Source organism: Mustela putorius, unplaced genomic scaffold (assembly GCF_011764305.1).
Source record: "Mustela putorius furo isolate JIRA1106 unplaced genomic scaffold, ASM1176430v1.1 tig00003853_pilon_pilon_pilon, whole genome shotgun sequence".
Taxonomy (NCBI): Eukaryota; Metazoa; Chordata; class Mammalia; order Carnivora; family Mustelidae; genus Mustela; species Mustela putorius.
In genome coordinates this window covers 34217630-34237996 of record NW_025422005.1, presented here as the reverse complement: position 1 = coordinate 34237996, position 20367 = coordinate 34217630, and the positions used below count along the sequence as shown (strand labels likewise).

General features: G+C 47.3%; 1 protein-coding gene across 10 annotated transcripts in view; it reads left to right on the top strand.

Moving 5' to 3' along the window:
• The window catches only part of ERI3 (ERI1 exoribonuclease family member 3), a 126203-nt gene that overhangs the window by 64249 nt on the left and 41587 nt on the right, over positions 1-20367 (top strand). For all 10 annotated transcript variants that reach the window (XM_013044664.2, XM_013044653.2, XM_013044647.2 and 7 more), the window contains one exon: positions 1212-1284. In XM_013044664.2, the coding sequence (XP_012900118.1) occupies positions 1212-1284 (73 nt within the window). The remainder of the gene's footprint in view (positions 1-1211; positions 1285-20367) is intronic.

The following is a 20367-nucleotide window of genomic DNA, read 5'->3' as shown; positions in this document are numbered from 1 at the left end:
TCTCTCTCCCCTTCCCTCCTTCTCTCTATCTGATTCAGAGAGTAGCAGGAAGCTAGCCAGGCCACACACCTTTGCATTGGGCTCTAGACCACTTCCTCTCATTGGGCCCCACATCCCATTTGGTTGCCAAGGCCTCCTTCACATCTCCTGTCTGTTCCTTGCTCGTTGTTTCTACGGCCTCTATCTAGCTCTCGGCTACTATCCAGCTTTTTCAGGGTATTGTTTTTGTCGTCCCCAGAAAAATCATTGTAAATCACAACTCTTCAGAGGCTCTCCATTGCCTAAGGCCAAGCTCTTCTTTTAGCAAGAAAATCCTATGTTCTGTTCCAGCTAATATTTCTGGTATCTTCCTCCATGTTTTCATGTATCCCAGTGCTCCAACTTAAGGCTGTTTAGTCTGTTTCTTTTATTGTCCATCTCACTGAACAGATCGTGAGCCCCTTAGGGGCAGGGGCTGAGACTTTCGCTTTGAGCCCTAGGTGCCCATCTATTATTAAACTTCAGTAAATGATTGGTTGAATGGATTTATGCAGGTACAACATCCTATTTACAATGAAAGACCATTTATAAATGACAAGGAAAAGTAAAAACGGGCTTTTGGTTTAAATTCTGACCTCTTATCCTTTTGCACGGTCTCTTCTCTGTCGGCAGAAAACCTCTTGCTAGAGACTTCACGTGAACTGGAGCCCCTGTCTAGTTATCACCAACTCACATGCTCCTTCTCTCTCTCCTCCCGTCTTAGATGCCTGCATCTCTGCTATAACAAAACAACTGCAAACTGGTACACTGGAAAGAACATAGGCTTTGGGGTGAGATAGACCTGGGTTCAGTTCTTGGCACTGTCAGTTTTTAGCTGTGGGACCTTCGGTGACCCCTCTGAATTTCATTTTCTCATCTGTAAAAGGTAGGCAATGGTACCTCCTAGCGCCATGCTGAAGAATCACATGCCAATGCAAGTAAGAGCCTTAGCATTCTACAGGCCATCAGAAAATAGTGGCTGCTTGTGTTAGTTTGAATAGAGGCTCCAGGTGCTCACATGTAGATCTGCAGCCCAGTGTCCGGGGTGCTAGAGGTGGAGTGCCTTTCCTGGGCAGGGTGGGACCATGGCTAATGGGTTAGCCTTCTGAGGAGGTGTGTTTGCACACCTAGATTCATGCTCCTTACCTGGGACATGGATGTTCCCAACTTGTTCTCTTTTCCCTTTCTTGTAGGCTCCCAGGCCAGTGCCAATACTTGGGCTTGCCGGTGGCGGATTACTTCAAGCAGTGGATTAATCTGAAAAAGGTACTGTGTCTGAGCCCCATTCGGGTGCTTCCTCTGGGTCTCCTGTGCCTTAGATCCCCTCCCCCCTTGCTTTCTTTATTCTACTCATCTCTGTTCTCTTTTTGTTGTCACCTTTTTCCTTTTCCTTTTGTTCTCTTTTCTCAACATCCCTCCTTCCTCTTTCCTAGCTAACATACACTGGAAGTGGACCTTTCTGGAAGTGGGGAGCTGTTTGGGGTAGAGTATAACATTGTCCTATGGCCGTGTCATCCTGATGTGCAGAGAAGTCGCAACGAAGGGGACTTTCTCAGTTCTTGCTCAAAACTGAATCACTGGGCTGAGCCACATTGTCTTTAGGAGAGGTGTGGTGCTAGCTGACCGTCTGGGAAAGTATCCTGCTTTGATGTGATCATGAGTATGGCCTCTGACCATTCTGAGTGGCCCTGATATCTCCCTCTGGTTGGGAAGTAGAATTGGTTCAGGCTAGCTTTGGTCGTGCCTCACCCCAGCGGAGCCTTGCTCATGTGAGAAGGACCGTGGAAGCTGGAGCCCAATTCCCTTCGAGTATGAGGAAGGAGTCTGGCCCTAATATAGCACCAAGTACCTGGGGAGTGCATGCTGGGGCTATGGGCTGGGAGGGAACCCCAAGTGGCTACAAAATTAGAGCCTGACAGAGAATGAATTACCCAGAAAACTGTACTTTTCTAATATGTGCTATACTTCTCAGGTAAGCAGAAGAAAGGAGATGTAGGAATAGACTCCTAAGATAGGGATTCCCATCACTCTTTTGGATTGCTTCCTCCTGGAGCCCCAGTCTGCTAGAGAGACTCACCCCCATAATTCTCAAGTAAGGGCAACAGCCCTGGAGCAGCCTCAAGAACCCCATGCCGCTGATCAGCTTAGTGACCCCCAGGAAATCAGAGAAGAGAGAAGACACCAGGGGTCAGAGTAGTGGCTCCCAGGGGGGCTTAGAGAAGAGAGAGGTCATTGAAGGGTAAGACTAGGTATTGTAAGGATTTGGATCATGAACTAGGCATTCAAGGCAGGTGGAATATGAATCTGAAGAGGAAAGAAGACTTTCCAGATGAGGGGAACAGCATTCTTTTGATGTGTGTGTGTGGACTGGAGCTGAGTGAACATGTAGAGGAACAGTAGAGGAGAATGATCCTGGACTTGATTCTGTCAATCTCGGGGCAGCCATTCTTTGTGGCATCATTTGTGAACTCCTTTGCTTTCCTCTGGTACTCAGGTCCTTTACCCTTGGTCTTGTTTATATTTTGACCTTCACCCACCTCTCCAGCTGACCTCCCTTGGACCTGAGCAGTAGCTACTTACTGCCTTCCATCTGTGGGTGAGGGGCCAGGCTCTGTCCTACCTTCAGGTCTTGGCCTGTGGCCTTATCTCTGCCTGAAGCGCCCCTGGTCACCTTCATAAAATGCATTTGCTATTCTTTTTTTTTTTTTTTTTTAAAGATTTTATTTATTTATTTGACCGAGAGAAATCACAAGTAGATGGAGAGGCAGGCAGAGAGAGAGAGAGGGAAGCAGGCTCTCGCTGAGCAGAGAGCCCGATGCGGGACTCGATCCCAGGACTCTGAGATCATGACCTGAGCCGAAGGCAGCGGCTTAACCCACTGAGCCACCCAGGCGCCCTGCATTTGCTATTCTTGAGGATTCAGCTCAGGCATCATCTCTTCTGAGAGGTCAGCAGTTAGTTTCTAGTCTTGAGACCCCTTGGCCCTTTGGATATCAGTGACTTTTGAGTATTGAAACCGAGTCCCTCTGTGTTTCCTCACAGACCTGTCCCATCTGGAGCACAGAGATGAGGCTGCTTCCTCTCTGTGTCCTAGGCGGCCAGGCCAGGGCTAGGTACAGAGTACGTGCTCAGCGAATAGTGGCTGGCTGGCTCGTTGATCTTTGAGAGCTGGTTCCACAGGCCTTCTCACGCAGGGCTTGGCGGGGCTCTGCACAGGGGTGTGGCTGGGTCTGCACTCCTGAAAGACAGCGTGCCAGCTGTCAGCGTGCATCTGAGGCTGCTTGCTGGCCTCAGCAAATGCAATGTGAAGGCCCGGCCAGGCGAAGTGGGCGCTGACCATGAACAATTGCTCTGTGAAGTTCACTAGAATTTTTAGTGTCCAGATAGGTCCCTGCCTCCAGGTTCCTTGGCAGAGAGGCAGGAAAAGAGCCGACCCGTGTGTTAACATTGCCACTCAAGGCTACCTTGATGCTGCTGGGGTTGGAGGCAAGCTGTCCTGAGCCTGTTCAGCGTGGTTCTCTTCGGGCTGTGCCAAGCTATAAGAGGGACATGGGTACCAGTGGACACTGGAGACCCTGTTCCCAGTTGGCCTTGTGATTGTGTTAGGTAAACTGAGCAGGTCTAGGAAAAACAAGAGTGGCATAAAGCAAGTGGCATTAGAGAGGCCTAATCCCTTCCTCTCTGTCCTCTAGCCACGTCATGTTCCAGATGTACCTGAGAGCCCAGCGGGAGAGATGACTCAGTTCCAGACTTTGGGCCTGTCTTTGCCAGCAGCCATTCCAGACAGAGAGGCTGCAGGGTCCTGGAGTTCCAGGGGCATGTTGATCTTTCTGACCTTTTACAGTATGAGTTAGTGCAGGCTGCACAAAGATTCCTGCTCCTTTAAAAATAGTAACAATAAGATCCAGCCAGAGAGGTCATCGCCAGGGTTGTGTGGATATTGTGCAACGTATTACTCTGTGCCCTTCTTTCCTTGTGTGTGACCAGGCCCTGACTGTCTCCAGGGCCCTCTCCTGTCCTTGATCTGACTCTTTCCTCCGCACTTTCCTTCCTTTTCCTCTCCTCCTCAACTCCACAAGCAGAACTTTTTACCAATGGCAAAAGTAGAGGGGGAGGGATCGTGGTCTGTTTGGCTGCCAAGACTTAGCCATTGAGTGAACTGGGACTGAATTCACCATCCCCATTTCCTAAAGCCTCTCTTGTCCAGAAATGGTGTGTACTGCATCAGGGAAGAGCAGGTTCTCAGTGGCCAGGCTGCCATACTGCCCGCCTCCACCCACTTCCCCTGTAGCAGAGTGAAGCAAGCCAGTGTTTGCTGACATTTGGAGTGTCATTGAATGATCTTACACTCTTATTGAACTGTCAGCTTAGAGAAGACTTGGGGCCCTGCTCCCAGTTCCCTCCAGGAGGTCAGAGCTGTCACTGAGGAGCCAGAAGAACACACACACACACACACACACACACACACGTGCATGAATATACACGTGTTTACTCAAGTGAATGAATATACCCAAATAGGCATATCCAAAATTGTATGTATGTTTCCATTCATACATATGGGTATACATATATAGTTACATATTCACCCTCAGAAATATGGAAATATAACACAGGCATGAATGTTTATGCATACATATTCATAAATCATGAAGACATGTGTAGAGATATATATAGATATAGATACATAAACATACACATCTTCATCAGTAAACACATATTATTGAGTGCCCTCTGTGTTCCAGATACTGTACTAGGCCTGAAGATACAACAGAAAAGATGGATATTAAATAATTCTAATTGTGTTGTAACACTGCTAAGATCCAGAGTCATGGCATCATTTCATAAGGGGGCCTGACTTAGGGAGGCAGAGAATGGTTTCCTGAGGAAGGGTATCTATGCTTAGATCTGAAGGATGAGTAGGAATTCGCTAAGAAGCGTGTGGCAAGGCCCTGAGGTAAGGAGAAGCCTGGGAGCTTCATGGAACTAGAATGTGAATTCCATGAGAGTGGAGAATTTTTGTCTCCTCTGTTCACTATTCTGTCCTCATCATTTTGAATAGTTCCTGGCACACAGCGATGTTTAGTCATTATTTGTTGAATGAAGGACTGCCTGGAGCATAGTGAATGTGGGGAAGAGAGGAGAGTGGTGAAGGATGAAGCTGGAAGGGGAGATTTTAATCCTTGAGATCACACTTGAGATTTTGATCCTTATCCTTAGGGTAAGGGGAAGCTATTAAAGGCTATTAAATGTAGGAGAGTTGTCATCTGATGTGGATTTTGAAAAAGCTCTTTCTGGCTACAGTGTAGAGAGAGCTGAGTGTTGATATGGGGGGATCAGTACTGATTTTTCTAAATGGGTCTATAGTTGGCATCTTGGGGTGGGAGAAATTATGGACAGCATTGCTGAACTTGTAGCATTCTTGTCCTGCTAGTAGTGCCTTGCTCCAAGTTGTTGCTCCAACCAAAATTGCTCCATCCCCACCATATGCACATACATTTCCAGTGGCCTAGACAAGGATAGGAGTGGGGAGGTCTTGTCCCTGGTTGAGAACCACAGAATTAGACCATTGCTACAGTCCAGGTGAAAGACTATAGTCACCAGGATTGAACTGATAGGAGTGGAAATGTAGAAAAATGGATTGATTCTAGAGTGTTAAATGGTACAGTCAGTTCTGCTATAAGGCAACATAGACCTTCTTAAAAATCACCGTGCTATGAAAAGTTGTAATAAAAAGTTGCAATAAAAATGGGGTTAGGAGCACAATACTCAGAAACTTCATCAGTGACGTATGAAAAAAGATAGAACCTAATAAAAATGGTAGCATAATTTTACACATGTTAAATGGCTAAGAAATATGTAAATACTACAAAAGATATGGCACTCTACCTTGAAAAAACCATGAAGTTTGCTTGGCAGTAGGCATGAGAAAGGTTGCAGCTTGTGAGTTATTGCGAAGTGGTAGAAGGAGAGTTCTCTGGAATTGGTTGGAAAGTTGGAGCCAGATGGATGCAGCTTATGACAGATGTAGTGTTCCAGGAAGCTACGATAAGTTTGAAGTGTAAGCGTGTGTGCATTCTGCATATTCTTACACAGCTCTCTTCAGCTTGGTATACTTTCCTGTGCCTATCTGGTATTGATTATGGACAAAATCACACATAAACAAAGGTAAAATTCACATTCTGCCAGACTGTTTCCTAATATATTGACTGCATTGAAATGAATGTGCTCTTGCAAAACGGTTATTATAGTAGAACAGACTATACCATGGACAGGAAAGAGTGACTGACTGGCTGTGACGGTTGATGATGAAGGAGGAAGCTACAGTGACTCTTAAAGTTTATGATTTGAGCAACTGATGAAATGGAAGGAGGAGAAGTGTGGGGATTAGAGGAGAAGATCAATTGGGGCACAAAGAATTTAGATGCTTTCAGATGTTCTTGTGAAACTACAGAGTAGTTGAATACATAGGGCCAGGGTTCAGGGATAGGGTCTGAATAAGAGCTACAGATTCAGGGGAGTTGTTGGTATGGGAATGCTCACCGAAGCCATGGGAGTGTAGAATATACAGGGCGAGAAGGAAAGAGGGCCTAGGATGAGCACTGAGAAATGCCAGTACTTAATAGAGAAGAAAGAGTCAGACTAGAGAAGGAGTGGTCACTGGTAGTAGTGGTAAAAATTCTCATTTATTGATTGCATTTTGTGTGCTCTACCTGTATTGTCCATTATAGTTGCCATTTTTTTTCTCATTTTAAAAGTTTAGTTAACTTTTATGTAAATAAACTTTCTTGAAGAACTTCTTTTAAGTATATTTAGAACAACCTCTGTTGGTGAGTTTACATTTTCAACTGTTAGCTGCTTAAAATCTAAATAGAGATCTAATATTTCTAATGAAGATTTAGCATCTGAGTTGATATACTTTTTTTTTTTTAAGATTTTTTAAATTTATTTAACAGAGATCACAAGTAGTCAGAGAGGCAGACAGAGAGAGAGAGGAGGAAGGGGGCTCCCCACTGAGCAGAGAGCCCAATACGGGGCTCGATCCCAGGACCCTGGGATCATGACCTGAGCCAAAGGCAGAGGCATTAACACACTGAGCCTCCCAGGTGCCCCTGAATTGATATACATTTTAAGTATAAGTTACATACTTAAATACAAAATGGTTTATTAATTTTTTGTTCGTTAGTAATTTTTATATTGATTACTTCTTGAAGTAATCTGTTATTATTTGCATATCTCTATTTTTCATGTTTTAAGGTTGAGAAAACAGGTACTACCTTGTTGAGAAAATAAGGGAGTGAGGATGCAACTTGCTCAGTGTCCCACATTGATACCTGGTAGGTGTAGAACTGAAATTTAGTTTTTCCTAACCTTTTGTGCTAAAGAGAGGGTAAAAATGAGAGAGTAAAGAGTGGTAGAAAAGGGGTAGACCAGATGTGGTGCCACAAAAGCCACAGAAACAAAAGAATTTTCAGAACAAGAGGACCAGTCGGCTCACAGGGAGCCACGTAACAGAAAGACTGAACCCTGAGCGCCTGGGACGGAAGAGCTCGATGACTTTGGTAAAAACTCAATGGTGAGAGAGGAACTGGAGCCAAATTGGAGCGAATTGGGGAGTAAATGAGCTGACAGAGATATTTTAACCTTTTCAGAAACATAGCTTTGAAGGAGAGAGAAAGGACGAGAACTGTGATGGGGCAAGCGTGGGCTTGAAGCAGGTGGCGTGTCCTAAGATGGGAGATGTGCTTGGTTGTAAGCACCGTTAGAGAAGGAAAGTTTAAAAATACAGGAGTGAGAGAGGTCTCTGAGAGGATGAGGAGGAGAAGGGGTGGAGAAAAGGATGGAAATCAGCTCTCTGCAGGAGGAGGACCATTCTTCTGCCATGAGGGGGAAGGGAAAGGTGGGTGCGACAGAGGCAGAAGGCATGCGGATTTGACGGCAAGGTGAAGTAATTCCCATCTGATAGTTCGTTTCCCCTTTGAAGTAGATGAGCCACTTGCTAATAGTGGAGGACTGGGAAGGTTTGTAGAAAGTGGAAAGGATTGCTGTAGTTTTAGCGAAGAGTAAAGAGTAGAAGTTTGAGGGCGCCTGGGTGGCTCAGTGGGTTAAGCCGCTGCCTTCAGCTCAGGTCATGATCTCAGGATCCTGGGATCGAGTTCCGCATCGGGCTCTCTGCTCAGCAGGGAGCCCGCTTCCCTCTCTCTCTCTCTCTGCCTGCCTCTCCATCTACTTGTGATTTCTCTCTGCCAAATAAATAAATAAAATCTTTAAAAAAAAAAAAAAAGAGTAGAAGTTTGAGCCAGCTTGAGAAACAGAGTAGGATTTCTAGACAGTATTGAGGGTCTCTTCGAGGTTGATGGCATTTATCCATGGTGGAACCACTCTCTTCTGCTATAGGACTTGTCTTTAGAGAATTCAGCTGCCTGGTTGTAGGCATGCTGGCAGCAAACACTTAATTCATCCAGGGTAAAGACTTTCCCGAGGAGTATGATGAACAAAGGAGTTGAAAATACTGGCAAGACGGTGGTTGCCAAGATGGACTAGGAGATCTCAGCTGGATACTGAGGAGAAGGAAGACAGCAGGGGGCCTGATGGATATGGAAGAAGTAGCTAGGTCCTAGTAAGGCGAGGAAAGGTGTGTCAGGTGTAGTTGAGCATGCCACATGGAGAGATAAGAGATTATAGTTAGCATAGGGTGTGTGATTTAGTGATTTCAGACATGGGGCAGTTCTCCATGTTGGCAGGTTCCAAGGTGTGCCCATGGGAGTGAGTAGCTAAGATTGGGTGGAAGAAAATATTACTGTAGGCAAGAGGTTAACAAAGGGATAGGTCAGATGCGACTTCCATAAGGAAGTGAGTATGTGGACACACACACGCACACATCATGTATATATTCTCTCTGCATACGTATGGACGCAGAGGGATAAATGTATATACAAAGATATGCCCACATGTATGCAGATACAGTTCACGTACATTCAGACCAAGCCAGGTAGGTGTATGCACATACGCTCACAAATCGTCTGGAATTCCCTCTTGGCCTGTTTAGACAGGTTTTGGGGGAAGCAGGCAGGAGTCTTAAGAGGATTCTGAGCACTGACAGGGCTCAGCCAATCACACTCAGAAGTTGTAGGGAGGGGGTCACCTAGAATTTAACAGACCCAGATGTGCCAGAGTGTGAAGACTGTTGTTCCACTTTGCCTGTGCCATCTGTGCTCTCCACCCTGCTGTAATTTCTGGGTGCTCTGAAAAGGGTGGGGTTGGGGCCAGCTGTGAAAGAGAGAATAAGGAGGAGGAGACCTTTTTGGGTCCCTCCAAGAAGCATTTCTATCTCCCCCTCCCCTGGGAGTGGACAGCAGGAAAGACTGCTGAAGGGGAGGTTGGTGTCTACGATTGAGCACAATTTTTCCTGACCTTGGAGCATTCAGAGTCCCAATCAGTGCAGTAATAAATTAAGGGCTTATGGAGGAATAAATTCTTGGCCTTAATGAAGTTCTTTGCTGGGGGCCATAGGCAGGTCAGCAGGTCGGAGTGATGCAGATTGGAGGCCCCAGCGAGTAGACTCAGCTAGCTGGGAAGCCATCAGGAGTGAAAAGATCTGAAACTCTGTTGGTCAGGTCACTATTTTGGAGCTCTGGGAATTAAGCTGCTCAAGTGATAGGCAGCCTAACAGAGGCTGGGACTCTATAGAATGGTGGCCACATGGTGCCTCCTGCAGAGTCCCTCCATTGGGGTTATTCACAAGCTAATTTGGAAAAAACAGACCAAATAGAACTGAAAACTGAGGGAGGGGTATGAAGATATAGGGGCCCTGCAAGGTGTTTTATTTTGGAGGGCCGAGAGGGTTTGCATCAAGACAGATGCTTCTGGACCACTCGGTGGTCAGAACCAGATGTGCTGTGGTCCACGTCTTTGGCATCATCCAAAGTACAGAGCATTGTGTGGGGCAGTTATGGGCCACTATCCTGGTGGGAGCCAGCTCTGAGGCCAGGGCCTCTGGCTGTGCTGGGGAAGAAATATGTACACAGAGGACAAGACACAGAGCATCAGGTGTAAATGAGGGAGAAGTGGAGGCACAGGCATGGGACAAGGAGGGGGCGAGTGAGAAAACAACCTGGAGCTTTTGCGGTTGGGTTTGATGCTGAAGCCCTGGGAAGAGCCAGTCTTGGGGGCGGGCGGCTCCTGGATTGTAGAGCTGAAACTAGAACCCAGGCCTCAAGACTCCATGTGCTGAGCTCTTTCTCCTTTCATCCCACCCGCTCCAATGTCTGCCCTTGGGCATGAGTTCTTGGGATGTGGTCCAGAAGTAGCAGAGGGAACAGTGCTGTGTTTGGAATCGGGGCAGCTGGAGCTGGAGAGAATGTCTCCTTTCTTCGCATCTCCCTGCCCCCATGGTGTAGTGCCCTGCCTGGCTTTTCCTTTAAATATGTCTTACAGCTGTCTGAACTCTGAAATTTCTTTCACTCCTTCCCTCGCCTTGTTAACATGTGTTGCCTTTGGGGTAATCAGGGAAAAAATATTATGTCCTTTTACAATTACCGGGTTTTGGAATATTAAAATGTCTCGCTGCATCGGCACTGTTATTTTGATTGGTATTCTAACCTTTGACTAGCCCATAAAGCGCGCCGCTCCTGAAGCCAATATTGCAGGACTGAAATTTAATTCCGAAATGATTCCAGATAATAGGGAGACAGATAATATATGCATGAAGGATATTATGTTTGGACTAACTGCAGCAGGGCCAGGGCTGGGGAGCTGAATAATAGCCCAGAGTGAGTTATAATCTGTGGGACAGAAATGCCTTACTGTCAGGGCCAGGAGAGGAACTCTTAAATCAAAGGCACAGGAAAGGGTGCGATTGCAGTGTGCTTGTTTTGACAGGAAAAGCACTGGAGCCAAGAGGGTAGATATGGAAAGCTGTGGCCCATCCTTTCTCTTGAGCAAAGTACCCAAGGCCCTTTGCAGCATCCCTAGCTTCGTCTCTCCTGTCCCTCTAACATTCTGACCATATCAAACTTCTTGCCATTCTTTAAATACACTCTTCAAAGGGACTGTTTCACTTCTCTTTGCTCGTTCTATTCCCTTTGCCTACCTTGCCTTTCCCCCTTTTAGTTTGTTGAGAAAACTCCTCTTCATCCTTCAAAACCCTCTTCTGTGAAGGCTTCTCTGACCTGACCCCTGGTAGAAATAGTCAATCACCTCCTCCTTTGGATGGTTTCACACTTTATAATGAGTGTATTGCATGCTCTTGCAATTATCTGCTAATACATTTGTATTTCCTAGTAGACTGTGAGCACTTTGAGGCCTACATGCCACCCATCTCTGTATTTCTGGTACTCAGCACTGGATGGGACACACACTGGGCATCAACAAGAACTACTTGAAGCCACACTGAATATCGGGCTGGACTAATGAGCTCAGGAGTCCATGCCTAGTCCCTTGCCAGATCTCTCAGACAAATAGGAATGGAGAAGTTAAGTAACCTGTCTGAGGGCACATAGCCAGGAAGAGGTAAAGCTAGGATTTGAGCCTGGGTGAAGTGCTCTTTTCCCTGACCATATAACTTAGGCAGATGGGCAGGGAAGGAGTTGGAAGCCAGAGTTGGAAAGACAGACTCACTTCTTTGACTCCTTCCTTCCTTTCCTAGCTCCAGACTTGAGTCCCCTTTGCTAGAGATGGCATTGGTTCTTAGCATTCATGTCTCAAGTCCTTGAAGGGATTGTGCCTCCTGTCACTGCTAAGGACCTTTGGACAGTTACTCCATACAAAAGACTCTTCTCTACTGTGTGCTTGTAACTAAGGATGGGGAAAAGTGCCTTGACAAAGTGCCTGCCTGCCGTTGCAGAGAGCTCTTAAGTTGGTAAGCAGGCAGAGTACCTGGAGCTCTTAGTAATGTTGGAAAACTTCACAGCCATTCTTCCCCTCCTACTCCCCTCAGCACTTGGTGGAACTGATGTTTGGGGTGTTTAAAGATAAGATAAGGAAAGTACTAATGGAAAAAGCTACAGTGAATGGATTTGTATTGTTAATTACAACGCTATCTGCATAAACCTACCTAAACACCAGGCCTGGCTACATGTGAAATGGACCCTTCACTTAGTCTTCAGGTGATGCTTGGTGTGGACACTGGTTCCTGGGGATGTTGCTCACAGGCTGGAGACCATTCGTGCAAGAAAAGGAGCTTTAGAATCAGATGAGTCTGGCTCAGACTTCTAACATTGCTCCCAACTAGCTATGTGATCTGAAGCAAATTCCTGAACCTCCCTGAACGTGTAAAAGACAACTAATACCACAGAAGCAGGCTCCAGAGTCCAGTAGGCTTGATTTAGAATCTTGACTGCACTTACTAGCTGTGGGGCTTCAGGAAAGTCGCTTCTTTAAGCTTCAGTATCATTCTTTATAGAAGAAGAAATACAATACCATTACTCCTAGAGTTGTCTTGGACGTGAAATGTCCTCCCCTGTCCTCGTACTGGCCACTAGGACCGAGGTGACTAGATATGGGGGATAAAGGAGAGAGGAGCTCAAGGCAGACTTTGTCTGTAGGAGCTAGGAGAAAGAGGCCCCTTGGCAGAATTCATGGGGGTACAGGGAGGAGGAGCCTCATGCCATCTGTGGACGAGCTCACCCTGCGTGTGAAGGTAGTGAACGGAGCTGTCCATCTCCTCTTCTTGGTTCCAGCTGCCATCAGCGTGGCTGGTGTATAGTGGAGTGCATGTTCACATTTACCTTCAGACGATCCCTGGCTCTGTCACTACCTGCATTATGACCTTGGACAAGTTACTTCCCTTCTCAGAATCTTGGTTTCCTCCTTTGTAAATAAAGTAGAGGTAATTAATAAAAATGAAGAGGTACTGGTCTAAATGCTTTATATTAATTAGGTCCCTAATCCCCCATTCTAAGAGCTTAGCACTGGTATTGGCATCTTACAGATGAGGAGACGAAGATCCAGAAAGGCAGAGCACCTGGCACAAGGTTCACCTGCTAACGAGAGCCGGAGCAGCCTCCGAGTCTAGGCGGCAGGCTCCGAGACCATGCTTTTACTGCTCTTTTGTCTCCAGCGCAGAGGAGGGAAGAGTCGTTTTCATCTGGGGGCGGGAGAGAAAGTCAACAAAGATTTCATGGGAATATTTGACTTGGGCCTTGAAAGTGTTGGGGAGATAGGGTGGGAAGGGCATTCCAGGTGGAGGCAGCAATGTCCAGAGGCCTGGAGGAATGCAGCAACTTCTCGAATTGGGGACCTGCAAAGTAGTTTACAGGGTTTTTAAGCTACTGATGTGGGCCAGCCCTGTGTATGCCTTCTCCCAGAGAAGCTGGGAGAGTAAGGACAAGAAGGTACCATTGCCCAGTGTCTCGGTGGAGCTAGCCTAAGCTTCCTTCTAAAAATGTGGCAGTAGCTCCAGAAAAATGCTACGTTTATGTCCATGTGTGGGAAGAAAGAGTCCATGGGCGCAGGATAGCAGGATGGGAAAGAGGGCACCATGCCTTGTAGCATTATCGGCTCTGGGCAGTCTGACACTGTTGTGCCAGAGGACCTCCATATCCTTCCAGTAGAAGGTGGCAGATTACGGTGAGGAACCGGGGTGCCTGGTGGCTCAGTTACTTACGCATCCAACTCTTGCTTCTAGCTCAGGTCAGGATTTTAGTGTTGTGAGATCAAGCCCCGCCACCATGCCCTGCTTAAGATACTCTCTCTTGCCCTTCCTCTGCCGCGCCCCACTCTCTCTCTCTTTCTTAAGAAAAAAAAAAAATGCAGTACAGTGTGAGGAATCAATTAGGTGATGTGTGTAAATCTTTTAGCATGTGCTGGCACTTGGTGTGTGATTGGCTAGCCTAGCACACTCACAGCTAAGGGGCCAGCCCTCCTTGTTCTGCCTCCCCCATGAGTGTGGCCACAAGGGGAAGCGGAACGAATGAGGGAGTCCACTCAAGCCAGCTGGGATTCCTTCTCCCTCCATGAGGGAACAAGCAACTCTGCCCTGGAGTTGCTTGCAGTGGCCTCCATGGCAGGTCTTTGCAATGAGGCCCACCTCATGGTCTGCCTCTTGCTGGCCGTGGCTCAGAGCCTGTGTTCTGTCAGGTGATGCCACCACTATCTCCTGGTCCCACTCTGTAGCTCCTCTGTCTTTCTCTTGTGTCCTTGAGGAAGTGAATCCTGAGAACAGGGGAGCGTGTGAGCTCTCCTGGATCTGTGTGGGGCTTGGATTTAAGCCTAGGCATCCTGACTATCAGCCTGCACTGTAACCCTCGGGCTATCCTTTAGGTTATTTTGCAGTGTAATCCAAGGGCCATGCCTCTTGGTTATCTTATGTGGCCTGGTCTGTCCCTGTGCAGGACCATGAGCCGCTCAAGCATAGGGACTAGATCTCATTCTTGAATCCATCAGAATTCTTGATCCACAGAACTAGGCCAACAGAGGAGATGTCAGGAAGACCCTGTGGAAGAGCTGAGGGCCACTAGGGAGAGAGGCGAGGTGAGGGAGAGGTTGACTCATCTACACTCCGTGATAAGTCGAGAGAAGTAAGGGAACTGAGTTACTCTGCCTTCTCCCAAGTTTTTGTTTCATTTTTTTTTTTCTTTTTGTGTTTTGTTTTGCTTTGTTGTTATTGTTACTGCTACTCTGGACCCTAGAAACCAAAAGGAGTTACAGAAAAGGAGAGAAAAGGATAAGGAGACTTTCTTGAAGGCAGGAGGCACAGCCCTGCCTGCCTCCCTTGTCCCTCCCCGGTTGCCCTGCTGCCACTTTGGAAAAACAGGGCTGACCACGTCTGTCACTGTCAATAACAGAGCACCAACGTTCGGAGGAGCCCCAGCTGGTGCCAGCCTCCGTACTCGGTGCCTTACATACGTTCATTCGTTTCATCTTCACGACTATGCGGCAAGGGAGGGTTGTTGTCCCTGTGCTTTGGGTGCTGAAGTAGAGACTCAGAGAAACTAAGCTTGCCCAAGGCCCCATGACCAGGATGTAAATTCAGCTTCTCTCCTTTCATGGCCTCTTTCTTGTCACTTGTCCTGTAATAGATACCACCTAAAGGCAGTTCCTCTGGTCTGGCCTGGTTGGAACAGGAGCCTAGGGCAAACACATAGCTGGCCATTACTAGTTGTATGGTCAGTGAAAGGCAGTGACTGGGGAAGGATAGGGATTGGCCTCATGATCCAGGTCTCTTGAGAGTGGCACTTACTTAATGGGGATCTATATGTGTATGTATGGGGTATGCCCAGGTGTACGTGGATATCTATCTGTATTTAAAGAATTGTATTTGTCCATGTGGGAGGCTTGTGTCTATGTATACTTGGGTACTTGCACATGCCCACATGGCATAGGGATATGGAAAGTATGTAAATATGGGTTCTGTGGAAATACATGTGCACCTGAAGGTGAACAGATGAGGCCCTTACCTCTGGAGGACAACATAGAACAATACAAAGACTCCTGGGCCAAACTTGAAAGCTGGAAGATTAAAGACTCTGGTGTTGGGTCTGGTGTTGGCTGGGCTCTGGTGTTGGGTCACTTGCCTTTTCTGAGCCTGTAGTTTCCTTATCTAACAAGTAAGGGGGCCAGAGAAGGCAATCTCTTCTCCCTTTGTTTCCTCTTTTTTGTTCTCAGTAAAAAATGAGACAGATGTAAGGAAGGTGAGAGAAGTTTCCCTTAAACCCGTACCTACTTTGATCTCCAGCCTTGGGACTCTTCCACTATCCCACTGGGAGAAGTTGAGGGTCCAGGGAAAGCAGAGCATTGCCTGGCATCAGCTCAGAAGGGCTGGGGCTCAGGTATTGGATAGCTGTTCCTGTCACAGTTTGGGATGGCCTGGACTAGAGTTGAGTGCTTTGGAGGCTTTGGACTTCTCCATGAGAACATGGGGTGAGGTGAAGCTTGTTGTCTCCCTGCTTCTTTGCGGGGGGTGGTGGGAAGGGGGCCTCTTGATACCTTTAAAGGCAGGGTGCAGCCCAGTCCTTTCCTCTGGCCTTTGATCCCCATTGTTAATTGTCCTGGCAGGTGCAGAGTGACGGTCAGGTAGAGACCAGAACAAAGAGCTGGATGTGTGTTCACCTTCATATGGAACTTGCTGGTTCAACCCATAGCCCTTGTGTGAGCTCACTTGGCCTGCTCTCAGCTCTTTTGGGGGAAGAGTGGCTTAGGGTTGGGTGCTTTAATTTCCCCTGACTGATTCCTCAAAGCCGATTAGGGTGGCTTCAAAATATGGGACCTTTGGCCATCTCGGTCTTCAGATGGGATTATAGCAGGGTTTTGTCTATTCTGTCCCATGAATTAGCCACCAGCTCCCTGAAATTTCTGAAATTGACTGGCTGGGTGGTCACTAGAGAAGGAACAGGCATTGTGTAGACTCACAGTGAGGTGTCCTCGGTGCTGGGAGGACATTTATCTGTAAGCTAAGCTTAGATCAGCCTGAACCTGGTGACCTGTGCCCTGCCTGCACCAGGACCTCTACATTCACATTGAGCCACCAGTCACTCTCTAAAGCCCTGTGTATTGGGCATTTAGACTCTGAGATGAATCAGGTCTAGTCTTTACCTATACAGGGCTCCCAGTCTGGCAGGGAAAATGGGGAAATATACAATAGAGGTAGTTAAGTACAATAATAGGAATTATGTGTATGGTATGTTTAGGTGTGCTTTTAAAAATAATTTATTTTGAATTCAGCTTTGTACGAGTTAGAATGCACAAGAGAGAGAATCCATGTAGGCATGTCTTTGTGTATGTATGTCCTTTGCCTATGTGACTCAGTAAGCTCAGAGCTACCCAGGTGAGCTCATCCCAGCTGCATCTGGGCCAGTGACTTTTTCAGGGGCCTTAATGCAGGGCCCCAGTAGACGCTAGGCACTCCTACATGGTAAAGAGGAGTGGTCCTTCTGGGAAGATGAGGTCCAGGCTAGCTGCTTGGGAGGTACTTCTGTATGGGTGCAGACAGCTGTGGCTGTGAGTGCATGGGCATGAGCCCAAGTGTGCATAGGGCAGCAGCCAGGGGCCCGTCTTCAGCACCACGACCAGGGCTTATGGCACTAGGCCTGGGCTTTGCACCTACTTGGCTGCTGGCAAGAGGACAGGCTGCAGGCAGATCCCAGGGCAACCCTGAGGCCTCCCCAGTGGTGTGTTTGCTGTGCCTAATTACCCGGCAGTTGTTTAACTATGCAAGCTGCATGCCTGCCTTTATTGCGCTGTGATTGCCGAGCTGCCTATGGGGAGTGTCATAAAAAGATATAAAATGCCCATTATCTGTCTGACGCCCTCCTCCTGGACTGTGGGTGTTTGTGTTTTATTTTATTTTTATGGCTCAAGGGAAGCTCTGCAGGAAGGAAAGGGAGGGAAGAACAGGGAGGGGAGGGGGAGGCCCTACAGGAATTGGGGGCTGGGAGACTGAGAAACCCCCTTCATACTGTGGTCAGCCGTGAGCTGAAGGGCTCTCCCGACCGGAGGAGAGAAGTTGAAATGGCCGATCTCTGGGGTCAGGACAGGTGCTCAGGAAGTAAGGCCAGACCTTCTCCTCCTCATCTACCTGCACACCCCACAGCTTATGTTCCCACCTTACGTCTCTGCTGGCCCCCGCCCTGCTTGGGGGCCTTGGGTGCAGGGTAGTTTGCAGAGGATTCTGTGAATTCCCACTCAGGTCCTCACGGGTTTTGATAACTGGAATTGCCTGCTAGCTTCCTAGAGCACATGGCTTGCTGTGGGACAGATACCTTGGGTACCACCACCTGCTCCTGAAGCCTTGTACCCCAACAACTTCAGGTCCCCTTTTATTGTCTGCCACTGCAGTGCGTTTGTGCCACACCTATTCAAGAGTCACTGCGTTTGAGGGAAACCTCCCAGACCAGGAGAGGGAGAGGAATTAATACACTTCAAATACTTGCCCTGTTCCAAACAAACTGTGAGTCACTGAGGCAGAGATTAGACAGGGACCCTGCCCACGAAGAGCTCATACTGCATAACCAGTGCAAACTTTGCAGTAGATGGTAAATCAATGTTTGTCAAATGGGACTGGATTCAACATATTCATTCATTCACTTTCATTCAGTAAACAGCTGTTGACCACCTACTAGGTCAGGCACTCTGCCAAGCACTGGGAATAAAATAGCAAGCAAAATAGACAAAATCCCAGCCCTCATTGGTCATTCGAGTTTATTGGGAGAAAAATTGAAGGATTTAAATGCTGGACATGTGACTCCAGAAACCATGGCCTTTCACCTGCAACATGTTGTTTCCCGCCTAAACCCGCCCAAGCTATTCCTGTACTACTCTTGAAAAATCTTGCTAGGTCCAGTACAAACTCTCTAGCCTATCTCTTGAAACCCCTTTGGGTGTTTAGCTGTGCGAAGACAGCCTGCATGGTCACTCGCAGGCCTTATTCATACTTGTGTTCTATTTATCTAGAATGCCCTTTGCTGCATTTCTGCCTCGTGAACTTCTACTACCCTTCAAGACCTAACCCCTTTATGTGCTCTTTGAAGACTTGTGTTTCCCGTTGGCAACTTCCTGCTCTTTCACACACCTATTCATTAAGTGCCTATGTACTGTGGTAGAGTTTTCTGGTTTTGTTTACTTAGGTGAGCCTGCTGTGGGCTCTTGGCACCACTTCTGTGGTAGTGCTAAAAAAATATATATATATATTGTTGCGCTGTAATTCACATACCACACAATTTACACACTTAGAGTGTACCATTCAGTCTTCCTTAGTATATTCCTAGGGTTGTGTAGCCATCATCCCCATCTGAGTGTTGCCCCCAACACTTCCCATTTCCCCAAAATGCCCCCACCCTAGTCAACCACTAATCTACTTTCAGTCTATGAATTTGCCTATTCTTGCAGTTCTGGGAATTTTTTATATGTGGTCTTTTGTGACTGGCTTCTTTCACTTAGCATCATTTCCAGGGTTCGTCCATGTTGCACCGTTCGTGAATCAGCACTTCATTTCTTTTCATTACCAACTAATACTCCGTTGCATGGATATATCACATTTTATTCATCCATTCATCAGTTGGTGGACATTCGGATTGTTTCCACTTTTTGGCTGTTACGAATAATGCCGCTATGAATATTCGTGTACAAGTTCACTTTATTATTTTTGCATTTTGGTGTTTTGTTTGTGTTACACCTGTCTTTCAAGTAGATTGTGAGCACCTCAGAGTAAGGGTCACTCCTGTATTAATTGCTGTATCCCCACCACTTAGGCTTGGCTAGCTCTCAGTAAATATCAGTGAATGAGTACATGCATGCTTTCTAATTCTCTTCCCTCTTGGGATGTGATAGCAGTTCCCCAAGCCGCTCTGTCCCCTGTATCTGTATTCACCTATCTGCCACCCACACTGAGGTGTAAGCTCATTCATCAGTGTCCCAGACCATGCCCTTCTTATTTCCACTGTTGGCCTCTCTGGTGTAAGTTCATTGCCCAACAACAGCTAGTCTGAGAAGCTTTCCTGAGTTGCCCCCTTGATGGCAAGTAAGGTCAGTAAGGTCTCTGGCTAACTCAACACTGATGTAGAGGCTGACTCTACCCCCTCCTCTCCCTCTTCTCCTGAGGGGCCCCAGATTGTTTTGTACAGGGAGGGTAGGATCTGTGGAAAGGCCCTGGAGGGGCTTTTAAGCTGGGTGGCCTCCTGGCTCTAGGCCAGGCTGGCTTTGTGACAGCTCCAGATACCTGAATATCTGAGGAGAGGAGGTTGCCTCTGCCATTCTAGTCAGTAGCCCATATGAACCAGGTCTATAAAAGAAAAGGAATTTCTAGAACCAATAGCCTCTGAGAGATTGGTAAAGCCAATATTTCTCTTTTCTTTGCATTTACTCACCCTAATAGTTTGAGCCCATAATTAGAATTGGGCTTTATTAGGCTAATTAGGAGGTAGGAATGATGGCAGGAGGGCATGTGGAGATGCATCAGGGTGCTGGGCAGTAAATCTAGGGTTTTAATAGGCTTGCTCCATAATCAGGTGGTCTGAAAGGCTGAGTGGGTGGCTGGGCCCCCTCCCCTCCCTTCCTTCTATTCCCATCGCTCCTTGAAGTGGCCTTCACACTTTGCCGTCCTTGTCCTCGATACTGGCAGGAGCGCTGGGATACGGGGAACTCAGGAGGGAGGGAGGAGACCCCACCCGGAGCTTCATTGCCTATGCACGCGCCGTCCAGCCTGGCGGCATGATTACCTTGCTGAGAAATCCGTCCAGGCGCAGGGCTGCTGATAGCAATCATTGATTAAGAGGGTAATTGTCCTGAAAATTCAGATTGATCAGAAGGCAGAAATGATAACTTGTGTAACTGTGTTTAAAGCCACGTCCTGTCAATAGACGAGACTGAGATGTATCGCGCCAAGAGGGGGGCAGAACGGATGGGTGTGTGCGGGCG